Source organism: Schistocerca serialis, chromosome 2, assembly GCF_023864345.2.
Source record: "Schistocerca serialis cubense isolate TAMUIC-IGC-003099 chromosome 2, iqSchSeri2.2, whole genome shotgun sequence".
Taxonomy (NCBI): domain Eukaryota; kingdom Metazoa; phylum Arthropoda; class Insecta; order Orthoptera; family Acrididae; genus Schistocerca; species Schistocerca serialis.
This window is the reverse complement of record NC_064639.1, coordinates 853120893-853139400: the sequence shown is the minus strand read 5'-3', so window position 1 is coordinate 853139400 and position 18508 is coordinate 853120893. Positions and strand designations below refer to the sequence as shown.

The window sequence follows — 18508 nt, the reverse complement described above, 5'->3', positions numbered from 1 at the left end:
AGCTTCTCTCTGGGCTTCAGGTTTTCACTGTTCCACCTACTTTCCGGGCTACTTTGCATACACCCCCATGGTGTGTTCGTCGCCCTTGCCTTCGGCTGGACCTGGCACAGGGCCCGAAGGACTCAGTCCCTCCAGAGGCCTTCCGCCGCCGCTTTTATTCTATCCTGGCCACGTATCAGGGCTCTGGTGTTGTCTACACTGACGGTTCGATGGTTGCTGGTCGTGTCGGGTATGCGCTCACTCTAGGGGACCGTTCCGAACAACGTTCCTTGCAGGATGGCTGCAGCGTTTACACTGCTGAATTGGTCGCCATCTTTCGTGCCCTCGAGTATATCCGCTCCTGCTCAGGTGAGTCCTTCGTTATCTGTAGCGATTCCCTGAGCGGTTTACGAGCTCTCGACCAGTGTTTCCCTCGTTCTCGTCTGGTGATGGCTATCCACGAGTCTCTGCATACTCTTGCCTGTTGCGGCCGCTCTGTGGTCTTTGTGTGGACCCCCGGTCATGTCGGTATCCCGGGTAACGAACATGTTGACCGCCTGGCGAAAGAGGCCACCAGCAAGCCATCTCTGGACCTTGGCCTCCCAGAAACTGATTTGCGGGCAGTCTTCCGCCGCAAAATCTTGGCGCTATGGGACGATGAATGGCGCGAACTGCCAATGTCCAATAAACTCCGTGCTGTCAAGGAGACGACGGCTGTGTGGCGGTCATCCATGCGAGCCAACCGCAGGGACTCCGTCGTCCTTTGTCGGCTCCGCATTGGCCACTCCCGGCTAACACACGGTTATTTACTGCGCCGGGAGGACCCTCCTCTATGTCGCTGTGGGGCAGATTTGACAGTGGCCCACATTTTGCTGGCCTGCCCCCTTTTAGCTGTGGTCAGGCAGACATTTGCGCTGCCTGCTACGCTCCCTGCCCTTTTAACAGACGACTCCACTATGGCTGACTTAGTTTTACGTTTTATTCGGGCAGGGGGATTTTATAGTTTACTCTGAGTCTTTGTGTTTTATTTTATTGTTATGTATTGATTCTGGCCTTTGGCCTATGGTTTTACACTGATTTTTTAATGTGTTTCTACGTGGTTGGCCTTTCCTTTTTTCTGTCTATGGTCGGCCAACCACCGTCACACTCTGTGTGGTTTTAGTTTGTTTTGTCTTGTCTTGTCTTTGTCTCAGTATCTCTTGTTCTGTCTCGTCTGTGATCTCTTCTGTTCCTTGTTTTTATTCTCTGTGGGTGTTCTTTGTCTTTGGAAAAAGGGACCGATGACCATGGCAGTCTGGTCCCTTTAATCCCCCTAAACCAACCAACCAACCAACCAGGCTACACGGAAACCACTTATGGAGATTGGCTTTTCTGCAACTGACCTGCGTTCAGTACTATGCCACAAGGTTTTGTGCCTTTGGGAGATGGAATGGCATAACCTCAGTTTGCACAACAAGCTGCGTGCAATTAAGGAGACTACGAATGTGTGGAATACCTCCATGAGGGCTTCTCGCAGGGGCTCTGTGGTTCTCTGTTGGCTCTGCATTGGACGCGCTTGGATGACATATGGCTACCTCCTGCGCTGTGATGACCCACATCAGTGTCGGTGCAGCTCCCGGCTGACAGTGGCCCATATCTTGGTGAGCTGTCCTCCTTTGACTGCCCTGTGAAGGAGTCTTCAGTTACCGGACGTGTTGTCATTAATTTTAGCTGACAACGCCTCATCGGCTAATTTAGTTGTATGTTTTTTATGTGATGGTGGGTTTTATCGTTCTATATAAGTTTTTGCACTTGTCCTGTGTCCCCTTGTGTTCTCCACTCTAATGCTTTTAGGCTGGATGTTTTAATGTGTTGCAGAGTGGCTGGCTTTTCCTTTTTGTTCTCATGGTCGGCCAGTTACAGTCATCTGCTCTCTTTTTTTTACTCCTTCTACCTGTTTCTTGCTTCTCTCTGTGGTTTTCTTTTACTGTTTTTCTCAGCAGTAGCGTTGCTTGTCCTTCTGTCGTTCTTCTGGTTCTTCCATTCTCCTGTTATTGTGCTGTACATCTCCTTTCTTTTCTTCTTTCCCTTATGTAATTATTTTACTGGGAACAAGGGGCCAATGATCTTGCAGTTTGGTCCCTTTCCCCCCTCCTTTAAACAACCACCACCACCACCACCACAACAACAACAACAACAACACTAGTTGGAAGAAAGCACAGGACACACCAGTTTACAAGGAGGGTAGTATAAGTGAACCATAAAACTGCTGTTCAGTATCCTTGACGTTGATTTGTTGTAGAACATATTCTGAGCTTAAAAATAAAGGGCTATCTCTGACAGAATGACCTTCTCCATGCTAACCAGCTTGGATTCGGAAAACATTGATCATGTGAAATCCAACTCTCACTTTTCTTGCATGCTGTACTGAAAGCTTTGGATAAAGACAGTCAGGTAGATGCAGTAATTCTTGATTTCCAGAAAGTATTTGGCTTAGTATCACATCTATGCTAATTAACAAAAGTATGATCATATTGGGAATCAAGCAAATTTGTGATAGGCTTGAGTTTTTCTGGTAGAGTCATCAGATGTAGAAGTAACTTAGGGTGTCCCTAGGGAAATGGGTTGGGACCCTCCCTGTTTGTTACATATTAATGTCCTTGCAGACAATATTGATAGTAACCTCAGACTTTTTTGCAGATGATGCAGTTATCTGTAGTGAAATACAGTTTGAAAGAAGCTGCATAAATATTCAGTCACACCTTTGTAAGATTTCAAAGTGGTGCAGAGGTTAGCATCTTGCTTTAAATGTTCAGAAATGTAAAATTGTGCACTTTACAATTAAAAAAAAATAGTGGTATCTTATGACTATAATGTCTGTGAGTCACAGTTGGATTTAGCCAACTCTGAAAAATACTGTGATGTAATACTCTGTAAGAATATGAAATGGAATAATCACATTGGCTCAGTCATGGGTAAAGTAGGTGGCAGAGTTCATTTTATTGCTAGAATACTAGGGAAATGCAATCAGTCTACAAAGTAGATGCCATACAAAGCACTAGTGTGACCCATTGCAGGATATCACTCAAGTGTGTGGGACCCGTACCAAATAGGACTAGCAGGGGGTATTGAAAGTGTACACAGAAGGGCAGCACAAATGGTCACAGGTTTGTTTAACCCTTGGGAGAGTGTCACAGATATGCTGAAGAAACTGCACTGGAATACTCTTAAAAATAGATGTAAACTATCCCGAGAAAGTCTACTAATGAAGTTTCAAGAACTGGCTTTAAATGATGACTCTAGGAAGATACTAGAACCTCCTGTGTTTTGCTTGTGTGAGGATCATGAAAAAAAGGTTAGATAAATTACAGCATGCACAAAGGCATTCAAACAATCATTCTTCCCCTACTCCACATGTGAATGGAACGGGAAGAAACTCTGACAGGCGCAGTGGGAAGTACCCTCTGCCATGCGCTTCACAGTGGTTTGCAGATTGTAGATGTATATGTAGTGTAACAGTAGACCACATGTCTTTGCTATCCTGATATCTCAGTACAGAAGGTGTTGGACTACTGTCCAGGCCAACACATTCTGCAGATCTCTCATTGAAAACATCTGGTCATTGGTTCTCAGGAGACTGGAACACTCCCACTTCCCACTTGCTATGACTGATGAACTCTTTCAAAATTTGATTAAGCTTGCTAGAAGAATACTGAGAGGGACCTTTTAGGTGAATTCCATTCTGCTAAGGAACACGCAAATTTTTGTTTAAATCTGGTTAGGGAATGCCATTAATTCTTTGAAAAGTTGCAAGAAAAAGTGCAGTGAGTCACTCAGTGTTCACATACTTTTATCTAACCTTTACTTTCAAAATCTAAACTCAAATCAGCAGAAGAATAAAACAAAAATATTCGCAATTTAGTACCATCACACACACACAAAAGTTTTTCCTTTCTCTTTGGCCAATACCTAATATGTCTTTTTCCCTCCCACTATCTAAGAACTTACATATCAGCATAATAAAATAAACTCACTAGTTCCTCACTATATTCTTTGAAAGGAAGGGAGTTCAGTGTGTTCATACATTACCAATCGGTTATCACGTTACCTCTGACCAGAATGTGTGCGCCTCAGACAAAGCCAACTCTAGCAATATCAATTAAAAATTCAATGTCACTTCCCTTTGTGCAATAATACAACTTACATAAATATAATGAATTTTTTAATAGACAGCTGCTTCAGCAAGCAGAGAAATTACTCCATAGATATGCTATTTCTTCAGTGGCCGAGCGCTAGGCTTCCCAGGCTGATCACTAAAGACACTGCCACTGTGCTAGGCTGAGAAGCGTTTTTATCTCACAAGCTCAAGATGTCAGTCATATCGTTTCTGCTAACCAAAATTCCTTGGTCTTTCACAGCTTTCAAAATGAGTTTATGGTGATTATTTTTTTTTATTTTACTGGCAGTTAATTTGTGTTTCCTTAACAACCATGCTTAACAGGTAATTGCAGATATGTTAGGTCCAAATGCTTGTCTTAGTGACGAAAAATTTAATGAACAGTTGTTGGATTATCACAAAACTTTATATATAATACAAGGAGTATCAGTATTGTCCAAATATTATTCTTCATTGTTACTTGGGTATTTTGAGTTTATAGGTGAATATATGATAAAGTTTTAACAATTTTGACATTTAATGTACAACCAACTCTTTTTTTTTTTTTTTTTTTTGTAAAGGTGTGTGGAAAATATTGTTGTTACTGACTCATAGTGCTATTTTAAGATGTTTCAACTCTACTGGACTGTCTAGGGACTACAGGAGTTAGCCCAGCAGTCAAGAAGTCAACAATCAGGCTGTGTAATACGCAACCCAAGCACTGTCACATTGCCACCAACATATGAAGCCCTCATGGGCACTACTGAATCACATGGTGGTAGCACCTCAACAGAAGCACCTCCACCTACATATGAGGAAGCAATGTTCCTCATGGGTGATGAAAAGCTGTGTGTTGTGCTTGATGATCCCAAATATCCTACTACGTAAGTACTGATTATATTTTTTAACAGTACCAGTAAGAAATATTTTTATGTCTTTGAGTTTTTAGAGTACATTCACAGCTATTTTTAGGGTGTGGGAAACGTTGTTATTGTTAAAGTGCATAGTTGCCAGAAAGGAACAACAATACTTTTTACGAGGACAGTAATTTAGTGTAAGTAATCATTTACTTTGTAACTTCTACCAATGAGGATGAAAATGTGTTTTATTGCGTGTAGTCTATTCTTCGTATTGTGATAAATGTCATATTGAGATTATTAATAATGTTCATTTTGCATGGCAGAAAAAAGTGTTATAAAAGACATTTGCAAATAAGAGACAGAAAGTACATATATATATTAATAGAGGGAAACATTCCACATGGGAAAAATATACCTAAAAACAAAGATGATGTGACTTACCAAACGAAAGCGCTGGCACGTCAATAGACACACAAACATACACACAAAATTCAAGCTTTTGCAACAAACTGTTGCCTCATCAGGAAAGAGGGAAGGAGAGGGAAAGACGGAAGGATGTGGGTTTTAAGGGAGAGGGTAAGGAGTCATTCCAATCCCGGGAGCGGAAAGACTTACCTTAGGGGGAAAAAAGGACAGGTATACGCTCGCACACACACGCGCGCGCGCCGCCCCCCCCCCCCCCCCCCCCCCACACACACACACATCCATCCGCACATACACAGACACAAGCAGACATTTGTAAAAGTGCGTGGAATGTTTCCCTAATCTTTCCCCCCCCCCCCCCCCCCCAACACAAGAACAAAAGGTGTAATGGCTGTGCAATACGCCTGATTTTGTTGATATATGTGTAAATTTAGAAACCAAAAAACCAGTTTGCTAATTCAACCTCCTTTTTGACATTGAGGGAACTGAATTACTCATCTGGTACAATAATCCAATACTGGAAATACCTAGGTAGAATAAAACCAATGGAATGAGTAAAAGTAGCCACTCATTATATACGCCAGACGAGGTGGGGGGGGGGGGGGGGGGGGGGGGAAACAAGGAGAAGGAGGGAGGAGGAGGTAGTAACATGAGGACAATAGATGTGGGAGTGGGACAGAGGTTATGGGATATTTGGGTCAGAATACTGTGGGATCAAACATTGCTGTTCAGGAGATTAGCAATTCAGTCTCCTTTATGTGCATGTCAACTGTTCAGCATCTTATTATAGGTGATTGGCAGATAAATAATATTGCAGTGGCTGCTTTAGTGAATTGATTGAAAGCAACTGAATGTTTTCTTTTATATAACATCACCTGGACTATGGCACAGCCCAGCCGCTCTGTCAAATCCTACCTACAGTGCTGCTTTCCCACTTCACATTTGGGAGAAGCTCTGGCAGTAGTTGTATAATGGGAGGGAAACATCAGTGACATTGAAAGCTTGAATTGGCCCCTAGATGTGTGCTTGGATGGCCTAATTGGAGAAGACAGTTGCTCGTGACAAGCAGGGGATCTGAGATTGGAGTCAAGTTTGGCACAAATATATGAAGAAAGGTAAGAGTTTTGGGCTTCCACTGACATGATGAGATGATATCCAAGGCACAGTATAGGTGGAAGGCAGTGATTCAGAATCACCTGTACAACTTTAATGTGTGTTACAGAATACATTTCTTCATTCTTGCTGCCAGGAACTAGCTCCGAAAATCCCTTACACTTATTGAAAGGTTTTCCCTATTAGGAGGAGTTGTGAGTAAAAGTCTAGATCAGAGACAGTGGCCCACTAACATGTTTCATGGTGCAGTGTTGTCAGCGTTCAATGTGAGATATGATGGGAAGGTGTATCATTTGCTGGTTCTAATGCAATCAATGAGGGAGCAACAGACAGTCGACATGTTTTGAAGGAACATTGTCACATTCTCACATCAGTACATCACAACCTCTGAAATCTTTAAACATTCTAATGAAATGATGACAGATTTTGACAGTCAGTGTTATTAATTTAATTTAATGTGCGCTATTATTTTTGACCGAGATACAACCTTGTAATTTGTGACAAAATCGGAAGAAAAATGATTGACAATGGAGATTATTAATTTAATCTTTGTGAGTAAAACAGTTATATTAGAAACAAAACTAGGCCATGGAGTAAGCAGTAGGTCGGTCTGTCACCACAACCAGGTATTTTATCTTTCACATTCTGTGGCTTTGCCAACTCACAACCAAACTGTCACATTCCAACCTAACCACCTCATAATTCATGATGTACATGGAAAAATGTCAAATATTTATGACAATGAAGATCATAAATTTAATTGATAAAATTAAATGCAAGCTATGCTGTTATGGCCCAACCTAACCACAACCTCATAGTTTGTGACATACTCATTTAAAAACAAAAACAAAAAATTGGCTATGCAAAACTGACATGTTGCCAATCTGTGACCAGTGAAGAAATACAGCCATGACTGCTGCTGGCCCTGACATAGACTTCTAGAATTTAGTGGGAGTTGTGATTACTGCACAACCCATGAATTACACACGGCTTTCAAATTTTAGCTGTCATTGGTTCAGTACTTGAACTGAAATAAAAAAGAGCCAGAAGACTTTGTCAAAATATATTGTGTCAGGCTAGATAGAAGTTACGTTGGCCAGTGAGGAATACTTCTAACTGTTATGTGGATATTTTGTGAGCTCTTCATTTAAAAACAATTGCTTGCAGTCTTTTGTTTTGAGATCACTTCCTGTGATGTAATAAGAAATTTTTCTCTTACAGTTCCAGTTCGCACCAGAGGAAAGGCTCTCAGTCTACCTCAAGGAGTCAAAAACCTGGTGATGCAGCAGGTGCAGACTAAGATTGTGAATAGATTTTTATTCATACCATGTTAGCCGTTGTGGTTATCAGTGCTGTAGTGTCTTAAAAGATTTTAAGACAAGGGTAGGTGGTGTCAATAATGAGACGACTGTTCAACTTGGAAACATTTTATGACATTTTTGCTAGTATTTTTGCACCACAAGTGTTTAAACACAATGGAAACATATCCTGTGATGGAATACATTTTTTCTACAGTATTTTGAAGTAATAGTAATGGTAATATTTATTTACTGCACAAGATTTGGCAACTGGAAATCTGTAGCTCTCTATTGGAGTAGTCATTTCCATAACACTGTGAAGGTGATATTACAGTTAATTAGTTTTTAAAGTATCTAAAAGTTTTATGAGGGATGCATTTTCTTCATTAGAGTGCTTAATACTGCTGTCTTCACTAATGTAAAATAACATAGGTATCTATGAGAATGCCTTTATAGTGGGATTGAAAAAAAAATAGTGTCATTATTTCTGTAATAGCAGTTACTATTGCATTTCAGATATTGAAAATGAAGTGAGGGAGAATTTAGGTACAGTGCTGTACCTGTAACCTGTAAGTGGAAAATGATATCCCTGTTCAAACTGTGTTCAGAGACTACAAGCTTCTGAGCTAATCAGAATAAGAGCAGGCTTTGTAGTAAGTAAAAAAAAAAAAATGTAAACAGTGATTCTCTTACTTGAGGTGCCAAACCTATTAAAATTAGTAGTTTTGGGGCAATTGCTGGTAAACATTTCTATTCTTATTTTCAGCAATTCAGGATGATCAGAGTTGAAAATTGATTCAGATGTCCTTACATTTGAATGCATATATCTAAATTCTGGAATATTTCTTTAGTATCAATGTTAATAGATTTAGTGTATAATGTCTTATTTTTGATAGATGTTACAGGTGAGCTGTTAATCATTAAATCAGGAGAGGTACATGACAAGAGATATTTTGAAATAGTACTCTGTTCTCAAATTTGATGCATGGCCTTTTGTTACTTTAACCTTCACTAGCTGATAGACAGACGTGTAAAATATTAATTTCTTTATGTCTGTGGAAACTGTTCTCTCCATCTCTCAAATACACTTTGAAAAGTAAGGTCTGTGATGCACTATGAAAGTCAGCTGCAAATATCCATGATTTTGGTTTGTGTGTATTCAAATTAAGCAATATTTTCTTTGTAAATTAAATGGCAAGTAAATTTCTTAAATTCTAAATAATAATATATTTCTTGAAAATAACATCAGGCAAACACAGTTTTCCTTTCTTTTTACCTCTCTAAAATATATAACATGGGAGATAATACTGTTGGAAAATTGTTGTTATGATTTTGGTGGTAGTGTCAGGAATCAGTCTCTTATATTGTACACTGTTTCTCTAGAAATTTTGTGGCCCATTTTGTGCTCTTTACCTAGTGTTATCTCTCAACTATCTCAGAGAAAAGTCAACATACTTCACTTCAGGCATGAGAAGCTTCTCTTTATGTTTGACTGATCTATTGATGCAACACATTCTCGTTGCACTAATTTCTTGAAATTTAATCTGAGTGTTGTTTTGTCTGCTTTAAATAAAAACTATTTACAGACTTATATGGGTATAGTACACTTATTATACAGCTGTGTCCATTGTTATTCAAAAGTTTAGCTATGAAGTGCCTAGAAATGTGTACATGAAATAAAGTACAGTGAAGGTTATTTGAAAATTCAGTTGTATTGGGGCTATCCATTCTGGTTTTATATATATTGGCAATATCTTTGACAGTTTTATAGACAATAGTTTGGTGCACCTAACAAGAGAATTACTGTATAATTTAAGTCATTCTATACAGCCTATATAATTTGATTCATGCTTGGCTGTCTGATATTGTACAAGATATGCACAAAACTTAATAATCAAAATTCTACTGACCTCATCTTGCTACAAACAAAGTGACTATAGAAAGGTAAAGATAAATTTACAAAAAATTAGGAAACTTTAAAATGCTATTTGGACTAAAGTGATGGACAGGCATGTGCCATGTCTGGAAAATTGATAGGCTGTAAGTATCAATAAGATTCTAAAAACAGCAGCAACTTGAATTGGTGGGTAACAATTTTGCATTTTGAGGTACGTAATGATAATCTTGCTGGGTCACGTGGTATACCAATTTTATTGTTGTGAGATTTTTTTCCAAAAAAAAAAAGGTCTTGTAGTAGCATAATGACTTTTCAGTATATTTTGTTGTCAGTTATACCACTCAAAATATCTTGTGCAGCCTTTGAACACTATTGTATTGGCTATGAGCTGTTAATTATTCTGTCTAACTTGTCATACAGTGATATGTTGTGTTTCTTTTCCGGTTTACATACATTGGGATGGTTGGCATGAACCAATTTCCCGAAACTAAAGGTTGAAGTAAGATAAATAATAATGCAGTAAATATGTGTAGTGTATTTTGGTTACCTTCTGTGTTTGTGTCTTGAGCTTGGAGTGATTTACACTTCACTGGCTTGTGTTTTGTCATTGTTCTCCCACTCAAATTGTGAGATTATTTCTTTCATTGTAAAAATCAAGTTTTTTCCAGCATCAGCCTGTATGTGACCTGTAATTTTGGCTAATGTGGCAATAATCGATTGTGTCATAATTTGAACATTCAGTGTGATAGCTATTTCCACTTAATTTTTATATTTTCATTTACTAGATGAAGTTCACATAAATACTGATTTAATTGCCTGTTATGCTGCTGAATTTAATTTAATTCAGCTGTTTCTCTTCACCATTCCCAGTTGTATCTATGATGGATACAGGGCATAATGTTTGTATTGATGTTTTTTTTTTTTTAGAAAATGAACTGTGTACCTTCACGAGAGGAATCATTTCACAACCCATGTTTTCTTAGTTCCTAGATTTTTTTTTTTTTTTTTTACATAGTAAAATGGTAAGATTTCTTAATGAAATTATTTTGGGCTTTTTTTGGCATGATCTTTTCCATGAAATCAAAAATGTTTTTGTAATTGTTAAATTTTTTATTTAAAGTCAGAAACATTAATTTGGAAATTTTAAAAACATGAAATGTGGTTTATTTTAAAATTCCTTGGAGTTATTTTGATAACAGAATAGGCTGTGTCATATTACATTAAAACAGTGTCATTTACAATTATGATTGTTACCTTATGATTATCTGTTGATCAAATGCATTCTTGGCAACACAGTATTTCTGTGCCAAAGCAACTGGGGCCTGTTGTTGCAATGGATGTAAGGCATATTGTGGGAGCTGAAAAGAATAATTTTAATTAAGAGTTATGTGAAATTAAGTGAAATTACCAAAGAGAAGTCTCTGAAACAAGAATGTAAGATGGCAAGGTATTGTTGCATGTAAAAAATTTGCTTTGTGTGATGTAGCTTGGTATCTTTACAATTTTATTATTCTACTAGTAGAATATTTTATGTATTTATAAGTGAATTGTTGCTATTACATTCTTATGACCTCATATAATGCCTGTTTAATTTTGTTGCTTATTAGGCCCAGAGATAAAAGGGGGAGTACTTATTTAATTTATGATGTTGGAAGCTAACTAAAACATATAGATGCAACATTATAGTTTATTAAGTGTATAAAAGGCCTGATTCAGTGCCTTTCTTTGGATTATCACCACCTTTACTCAGTATGAAGAGCATAGTGCTTACCTATAAAAAAGTCAGTAGCTAAATGAGAAAAGTAAAGATTTAAATGATAAGTAAATAAATATAAATCATTATTTATCATGTATTTTGGTGTATACTATTGAATAGAGCTGTAGATGATATATGTTTGGAATATTCCAGCATCATAGCACGATGTGTTTGCTATCTCTCATTTGAAAATCATATTTTGTTTCAATAAAGTATTATTACTGTGAAGAAGGAAAATACCCTCATAATTAAATAATCATGTGTAATGCCCAGTTTTATATAGAGTGAGAGTAATTGCAATTAGCAAAATGCATACTTTACACTTAACAACTGGGATTTGAACACAGTATTGCATAATTCGTGAACACTTTAAGACTGAATAGATGGAGGATTAATATTCTGGTGCTGAAAATTCCAAGATCTCATTGAAGTAAATTGTCACTTTCTTATTTGATTCCTGTGTTATTAAATCAGTTTCTTGGAAACAAAATAATGTATATACATGGTGGCATATTCCTCCAATTCAAGTCAGTTCCTGATTAAAATAGTTTTATTAAAAATACTCTGAAGTGGATGTTACATGCAAAAATAAATAAATAACAAACTTATACTTTTTCGCTGGTCGACATTGTGGTACTCCTTTTTTTTTCCGCCTGTGGACCACAATATAAATTTTATTTAGAGACAGGACATTGATTCTGGAAAATTCTTCTTTTCCAAAATGAATTTTTCACTCTGTAGCAGAGTGTACTATGTTGTTAAACTTGCTTCTGTATCACACTCATGCACAGGGCTTGAACAGCCAGAGCAGATATGCTGGTGAACTGCTGTCATGTTTGGAAAATAGGAGAGAGGTACCACAGCAACTCAAGTTGTGAAGGTGGGTCACAAGTTATCAGAAAGCTCTGCTAGAAAGGTCATTGGTTATGAAAGGCAAAGGTTCGGATTGAAGTTTCTGTCAGCACACAGCTTTTATCTATGTGTTTCAAACTTGCTTTGGTGTATCACAGATGTTTCGAAACTGGTGGTTCAGAGGTATTACTGTGGTGAACCCACTAGGTTCATGTGAATTCAGTGATATTATGAAATAAGTAACTAGTTTCTATGTTTTGCATTCATCTGTCATCAAATAAGAATTCTACCATTTGTGTGCATCTATTTCAGTTACTAGGTATATTATTAGATTTTATCCATTTCTCTTTGATGACTTTCAAATACTTATACTTTTTAAGCGAACATGTGCAATGGATATTTGACAATAGTAAATGTTCCTATGAGCACACTTTTTTTAGTAAGATTTCAAACTAAATTACACAGCTATTCTACTTTTTATGTAGCTTCATGTTGCAGAGTATTTGTACTCTGTACTGCTCTTCAGGAATGCCTGCAGCAGGGTTTTTCAAAATAATTGTTTGGTGGAAAAAAAGGTTCCACAAAGATATTATTGATGTGGGAGCAGAGATGGAAGTCCGACAGTGAAATGTGACAGAGTAGTTGACCAGTGAAACACATTGTTTCAAACATTCAGAGCCAAAAGGTAATTGTGTATAGAATCATTTTTATTTTGAAAAAGAAATTTTCTCTAAATTTTATGTTTCCTCTGTACAGTTAGGCGTTGTGGTGTTCTGATAGTGCTTGGGTTACAGTTCTGTTTGTGCTCTTATTTGGAACATTTGATGGGACAAAACTTTTGCGTTTGAATTTCTAGTGTTTCAAGGATAAGTCTGTGTGCCAGTTGTTTGCATCATCTTATTTCTCAAAACCATGCTTACAGGTTTATATACTGTTCCAAGAGTCAACGAATATATTTCTTATTGTCAATACAGGAACTCTTAACATTTTGCTGCAACAACTCCAGAATTTCATATCTCTGTTTCAGTTTGACATTGGTAAAAACTTTTAAAAAATTGTGATTGTTATTGTTATCAGCTGTTAACTATATGGCATAAAATGTTGCACTCCTGACTCAGGAGTGTAAGGCAGTAATGTTTCAGCATTACAGTGTTTGTTACAAGTAACATTTCACTGGTACTGGCAGGTGCTGTAAAGCTTTTACCATTTGTGTTTTGGCCATTCTTCTATTTGTTTCGAACTGTGTGAGGTAATATTTGGTATCAAAAGGAACATTCGTACGAGGAAACCGTAAAATTATGAGACGGGGTTAAAGGCCAGTTACTTACTGTCAGGAGTCTCCCCTCTTCCTCAAAACAGTCAGGTCTCATCTTGGGGTATGTGATTTGCCCTCCTTTTGTTATGTTATCCAACTTACCCCTCTCTCCTGCCCAAGGAAATAACCATTCGTTCCAAAAGCTAGGGTTGTGCCATGTATTTGTACATGTGCCCATCTGCCTCCTGAAGGTAAATTTTAAGGTAATATTTTCCATCATATACAGCTAACATCTGCTTTTAACTTATGATCTGAAAAATAATTTTAAATAAACATATACAGTCTTCATCTTGTTCCATGCATATTAAGATTTCCCTTCCTTTATTAATTTACAAAGAGGAATAATGAACAATTTATGAAATTTTTCTGTTGTGTTTGATGAAAAATATGTTGTTTGGTACATAGCTGTGTTGGTAATTCTGTTTTTACAGAATTTACAGCTAGGTTGGGTATTCAGAAATGTATCATTTGCAGATTGTGTTGTGTAATGTCCAATACTAGTTAATGACATGTTGTATGTTAATTATCCAAGAAAGAAATACTTTTACAGTGATACTCATCATTTGACAAACCATCCTTGTATGTACATTATTTTTTGTTATAGTTGTTTATTTTCACACATTTCTATAGAACTGTTACTAAACACTTCTAGTCAATGTGCCAAAGAAAGAGTTAACATTGCAGACTTGCTCTGAAGGCAGTTTAACTAACTTCATTTAAGAGCAGGAGGAGGAAAAGAAACAAACAATTATAATTGCCATGCTAACTTGTTCCTCACAGTAAAACTTGGAAAAAAAGTGGAGCAATATTTGTTTGACATTAAAACCATTCTCTACAATGTTATTGTTCGTATTGTAGCAGTCTTCACGTACCCTCTTGTGTGTTAATGATATCTTGGAATTAAGAATATTTAGTATGTTTGTTATGAAGCCATCATTTGCCAAAAATATTTAGAAAAATGTGCTACATTTTGTGTACATGGTTTATAGCTTTGATTATTATGTTCATGTATATAAATTTGTTTATCAGCATTCCTAGGTGAAATTTTGTACTTTATATTTCTGGAAACCATTCTTGTAAGATTTAATTGAATATTAAAGGCTTAGACTGTTTGAATATGTGGTATTTTGATTAAATACAAAGCCTATTAGGCAGTATAAAAATTGCTATTGATTTTTTTTATCATACATGTTTGCATGGTATAAAATGTTATTGGAATGAACAGTGAAGGAGGATGATCTGAAACATGAGAATGTTATGGGATAAAATGCTCAAGGAAATAAATGTCACTGATTACTACCAAAACATTTGAAAGTGTTGTATCTTTCATGATAAATAATGTTCATAAAGTTACTGTTTCTGTGTCATTAGTGGATGAAAGAAGACTATTAGGGATGTGCTACAATGTTCATCTTCTTGTTTCTGTGTCCACCCAGTCATCACCACTACCTCTCTACAGTGTGTAGTTGTTTTAGAATTGAAAATAATTAAAGAGAAAATAACAAAACTATTATGAAAAGGACATACTGCTACTCATTGTAAAGATGACATATTGAGTTGCAGAGAAGCAACTGTTACACATTGAACTTCCAGCCAAAGCATTCTTCACTAAAGAAAACACACACACACACACACACACACACACACACACACACACACACACACACACACACACACACACACACACACAAATTCACATAAGCAGGCAAGATTGCTGTCTCTGGCCACTGTGGCCTTTTCATAATGTTGTTGATATTTCAAATTTGACTTCCCATTATGTAAACAGAAAATAAGTGTTATGTTGTCTTCATTCTTCTCATTACTTGTATCCTAGGATTTCCCATTGCCATATTAGAAACACATATGAACAATACTGTGGAAGACATTTTATATGATACACTGCATAGTAGCTGAAGTCTCAGTTTATTACTGTTCTCTGTCCACTTCACGCCTAGCAAAAATCCTTATATCTGTAGTTTCCTTAGTGGCATTATAAGTTGGTTGGACAACAGAAATTACAGCTTATTGGTAGACAATTGACAACTTGTTAAGTTCTACAAATAAATAAATAATGCTGAGAAAGGTTTGTGTGTATCTGATGATTGTGATAAGCCATTATGGTTCAAATCCACGCATATAACAGAAAGGTTGTAAAAGTCATTCTTTTCAGATGTAAAAATATCAGGACCAACAAATGTATTTGTTGTAGATTTAAAGTAAATTCCTTCTGGCAATAAGACTGCAAGATAGAAAGAAATCAAAGGCATGGTGATTTGTTTAAAGTGTGCTTTCAGTAATACAAGAACAAAATAAGGAATGATGTGAGAAATGAATAGCATTGGAGCATTTGTGACTTCCACAAAGCACTGTGGGGAAGCCATAGAGAATTTCATTACCCTTTCGTTGTCTGGGTTGTGCCCCCTTAACCGTGAGCAAGGCCAGGCAATTTCTAATATAGGGAAATTACTCTTGATAGACCCTGAAATGCAAGAAATATTGTGTATGAGAGTGCTTCACTATATGCTATAAACTCACCTGCTGCATTTATCTGTCTATATAAAGACTAATTTTTGGATTTTGATACAGTTTTCACTTACAGGTAGACTGATTCACAATGAAGGTTTTTGTACATAATTTACAAATATTTTGTGCAAATTGGCTGAACTCTGATGAAACAAGTTTCCCCACAAGGTTTTCTATCTGTATGTGAAAGCTGATGTCAGGAACTACAGAAGGGATTTTGGTATGGATTTCATTAATAGACAGAATGATTCAAGAGGAAGGTTTGCGTATATAATTTACAAGCAGACATTTACTGATATATGTGCAAAGCTTAGGTGGGTTGCTAGGATCAAAATAAAATATTTGTTTCTCTCAAGATTCATAAAGTGTCTTCTAATTTAACGACATTACGACTCTTAGGAGGTAAAAATATTTCAAATTGCTGGTTACCGTTGTGTCTGTAACCACAATGTGTGGTCAAATGTATAGTGTCAGATGACGGGGTGAGAAGCCAAGGGGTACAATTGACATTTTTGGAAAAAAGGAGGTAAGTGCAGAAATGGGTACCTAATATTTGTAAAATTATGGTGGCCAAGAGAGGGAAGTGTATCTTGCTTACAGAAGCATCCTTATTGTTTGAAGGCTAAGAGGTATATATGAAATGGCAAGGACGGCAGAGTATAAATGCAGTGCTACTGAGTTATGAAGTGAAGTTTGCTCGTTCAGTGCTTATAATGATAAAACCAACTTCATTTACTTTGTTCAATAAATATTAATATTATTTTTATTCCAAATTGCTCATAAAATATGTGAGTGAACAATAACTATGATATCTCCAGAAGAGGACTTTTTGGCAACACATCTCCGAAGGTGAGTAATTAAGTATTCCATTAATATTATTGTCTTGTGTTTAAATTATACACTTTAAAAATACATATACATATAAAATTCAAGTTAAAGGCTGTTGATATTATTTGCTAGAATGATATGGTTTTCGGTTGTTTTTTGCTACAGACCAGACAGATGATGATGCTTCATACGAATCAGAGATAGATAGTGTAAATAGTAACTCCAGGGGAAACCCTATTGATGAAGGTGATTTTCAGTAAGTGATGCGAAACAAGAAATAAACAAAGCTGTAGTTTGTAAAAATTTTCAAGTCAGAGTTGCTCCCTACTTCCGATTGATACTTGTCGGTAGAAGTTAGAAGACGTTGTGCCATTTCTGTTCTGCTTGCAGCCACTGCCAACCATAGTAAGGAACTGAATAGTCATAAGTGCTACAAAAGCCTTAATCATTAATTACAAATTCATTACTACGACTAAGAAGTGCATTATTTTGAATGTGAACGTCTCTATAATATGCTTTCATTCAGCACATTACTTCTGTGCATCATTTCTACCATAGCAAATTATCAGTATGATGTATGAAGTTGGCAGCACTGCACAGAAATATCTCGCCTCACCTTCCCTTCCCTGCAGGCATTGTAGTGCATGTTCCTTCTATTCACGCATTCCTTTTGATGAAACTGCCCAGAAAATTTTTACATGCTTTACGTTTACCAACAATTAACAAAGAGTGAAAAATCAAAACAACTTTAATTACCTCAGAAACTAAAACTAACCAGACTAATGTATAGCTCTGTGCTTCTTCTTTTCCGGCAAAAATGAGGGGTTGGATGAAAGTGAATGAAACAATGGAGAGCACACAGTTTCTGAGAGAGTAAAACATTTGGGAAGAATAAAAACATAAAGAACCTATTTATGGAATAGAGTAATATCATCTAGAAAACTCAGTGAAGACAAAGTGTATATGGATTGCAATGGAAGGTTGCGTGAAGGGAGATAAGATAAGTGTGTTCAGTCACAACTGCCAATTCAAGTGCAATCCAAACAACAGTGAACAAAAAAGACAGGAAATATTTAAGGAATATTGGTGTTCTAGTAACTAGGACCTGCAGACCTCCTCCTTAAATTCTTTGGTTGCTGTCAGCGAGCCGAGTAGAAGGGAAGGAAATGCTATAAAAAGAAAATCTGTTAGCCAGGGCAGAAGGGTGTGCAGAGTTGTTTTTGAGGACCCTAGGTGCATCTAACAAGAGAGTAACAGATGTGGCACAAAAGAAAAACACTTTGACCACAAATATTTCACATAAGGACAAGTGAGGCCATAAAACCCCTGGAAACAAGCTAAAGTATATCTGCTAAAGCAACACATTAGAGCAAAGTACAGTAGCCACTATTCACACCAGAAAGCACCAAATGAGAAATATCTTGCAGGAAACTTAAACCTCAAGAGTATGTACCAGCTTTATAAGGAATTTTGTGAAGGAAAGGAAACCGAGCCAGTACAGGAAACCTTTTACTGCCATATTTTGAACA

At 36.9% G+C, this 18508-nt stretch overlaps 1 protein-coding gene across 4 annotated transcripts in view; it reads left to right on the top strand.

Moving 5' to 3' along the window:
* Nucleotides 1–18508, top strand: part of LOC126458145 (uncharacterized) — an 85969-nt gene that overhangs the window by 47388 nt on the left and 20073 nt on the right. For 2 of the 4 annotated variants that reach the window (XM_050094999.1, XM_050095000.1), the window contains exon 2: nt 4769–4998. In XM_050094999.1, the coding sequence (XP_049950956.1) occupies nt 4769–4998 (230 nt within the window). Of the gene's footprint in view, nt 1–4768; nt 4999–7731; nt 14745–18508 lie in introns of those variants that run through there. The other 2 variants (XM_050094998.1, XM_050094997.1) reach the window with 2 other exon arrangements.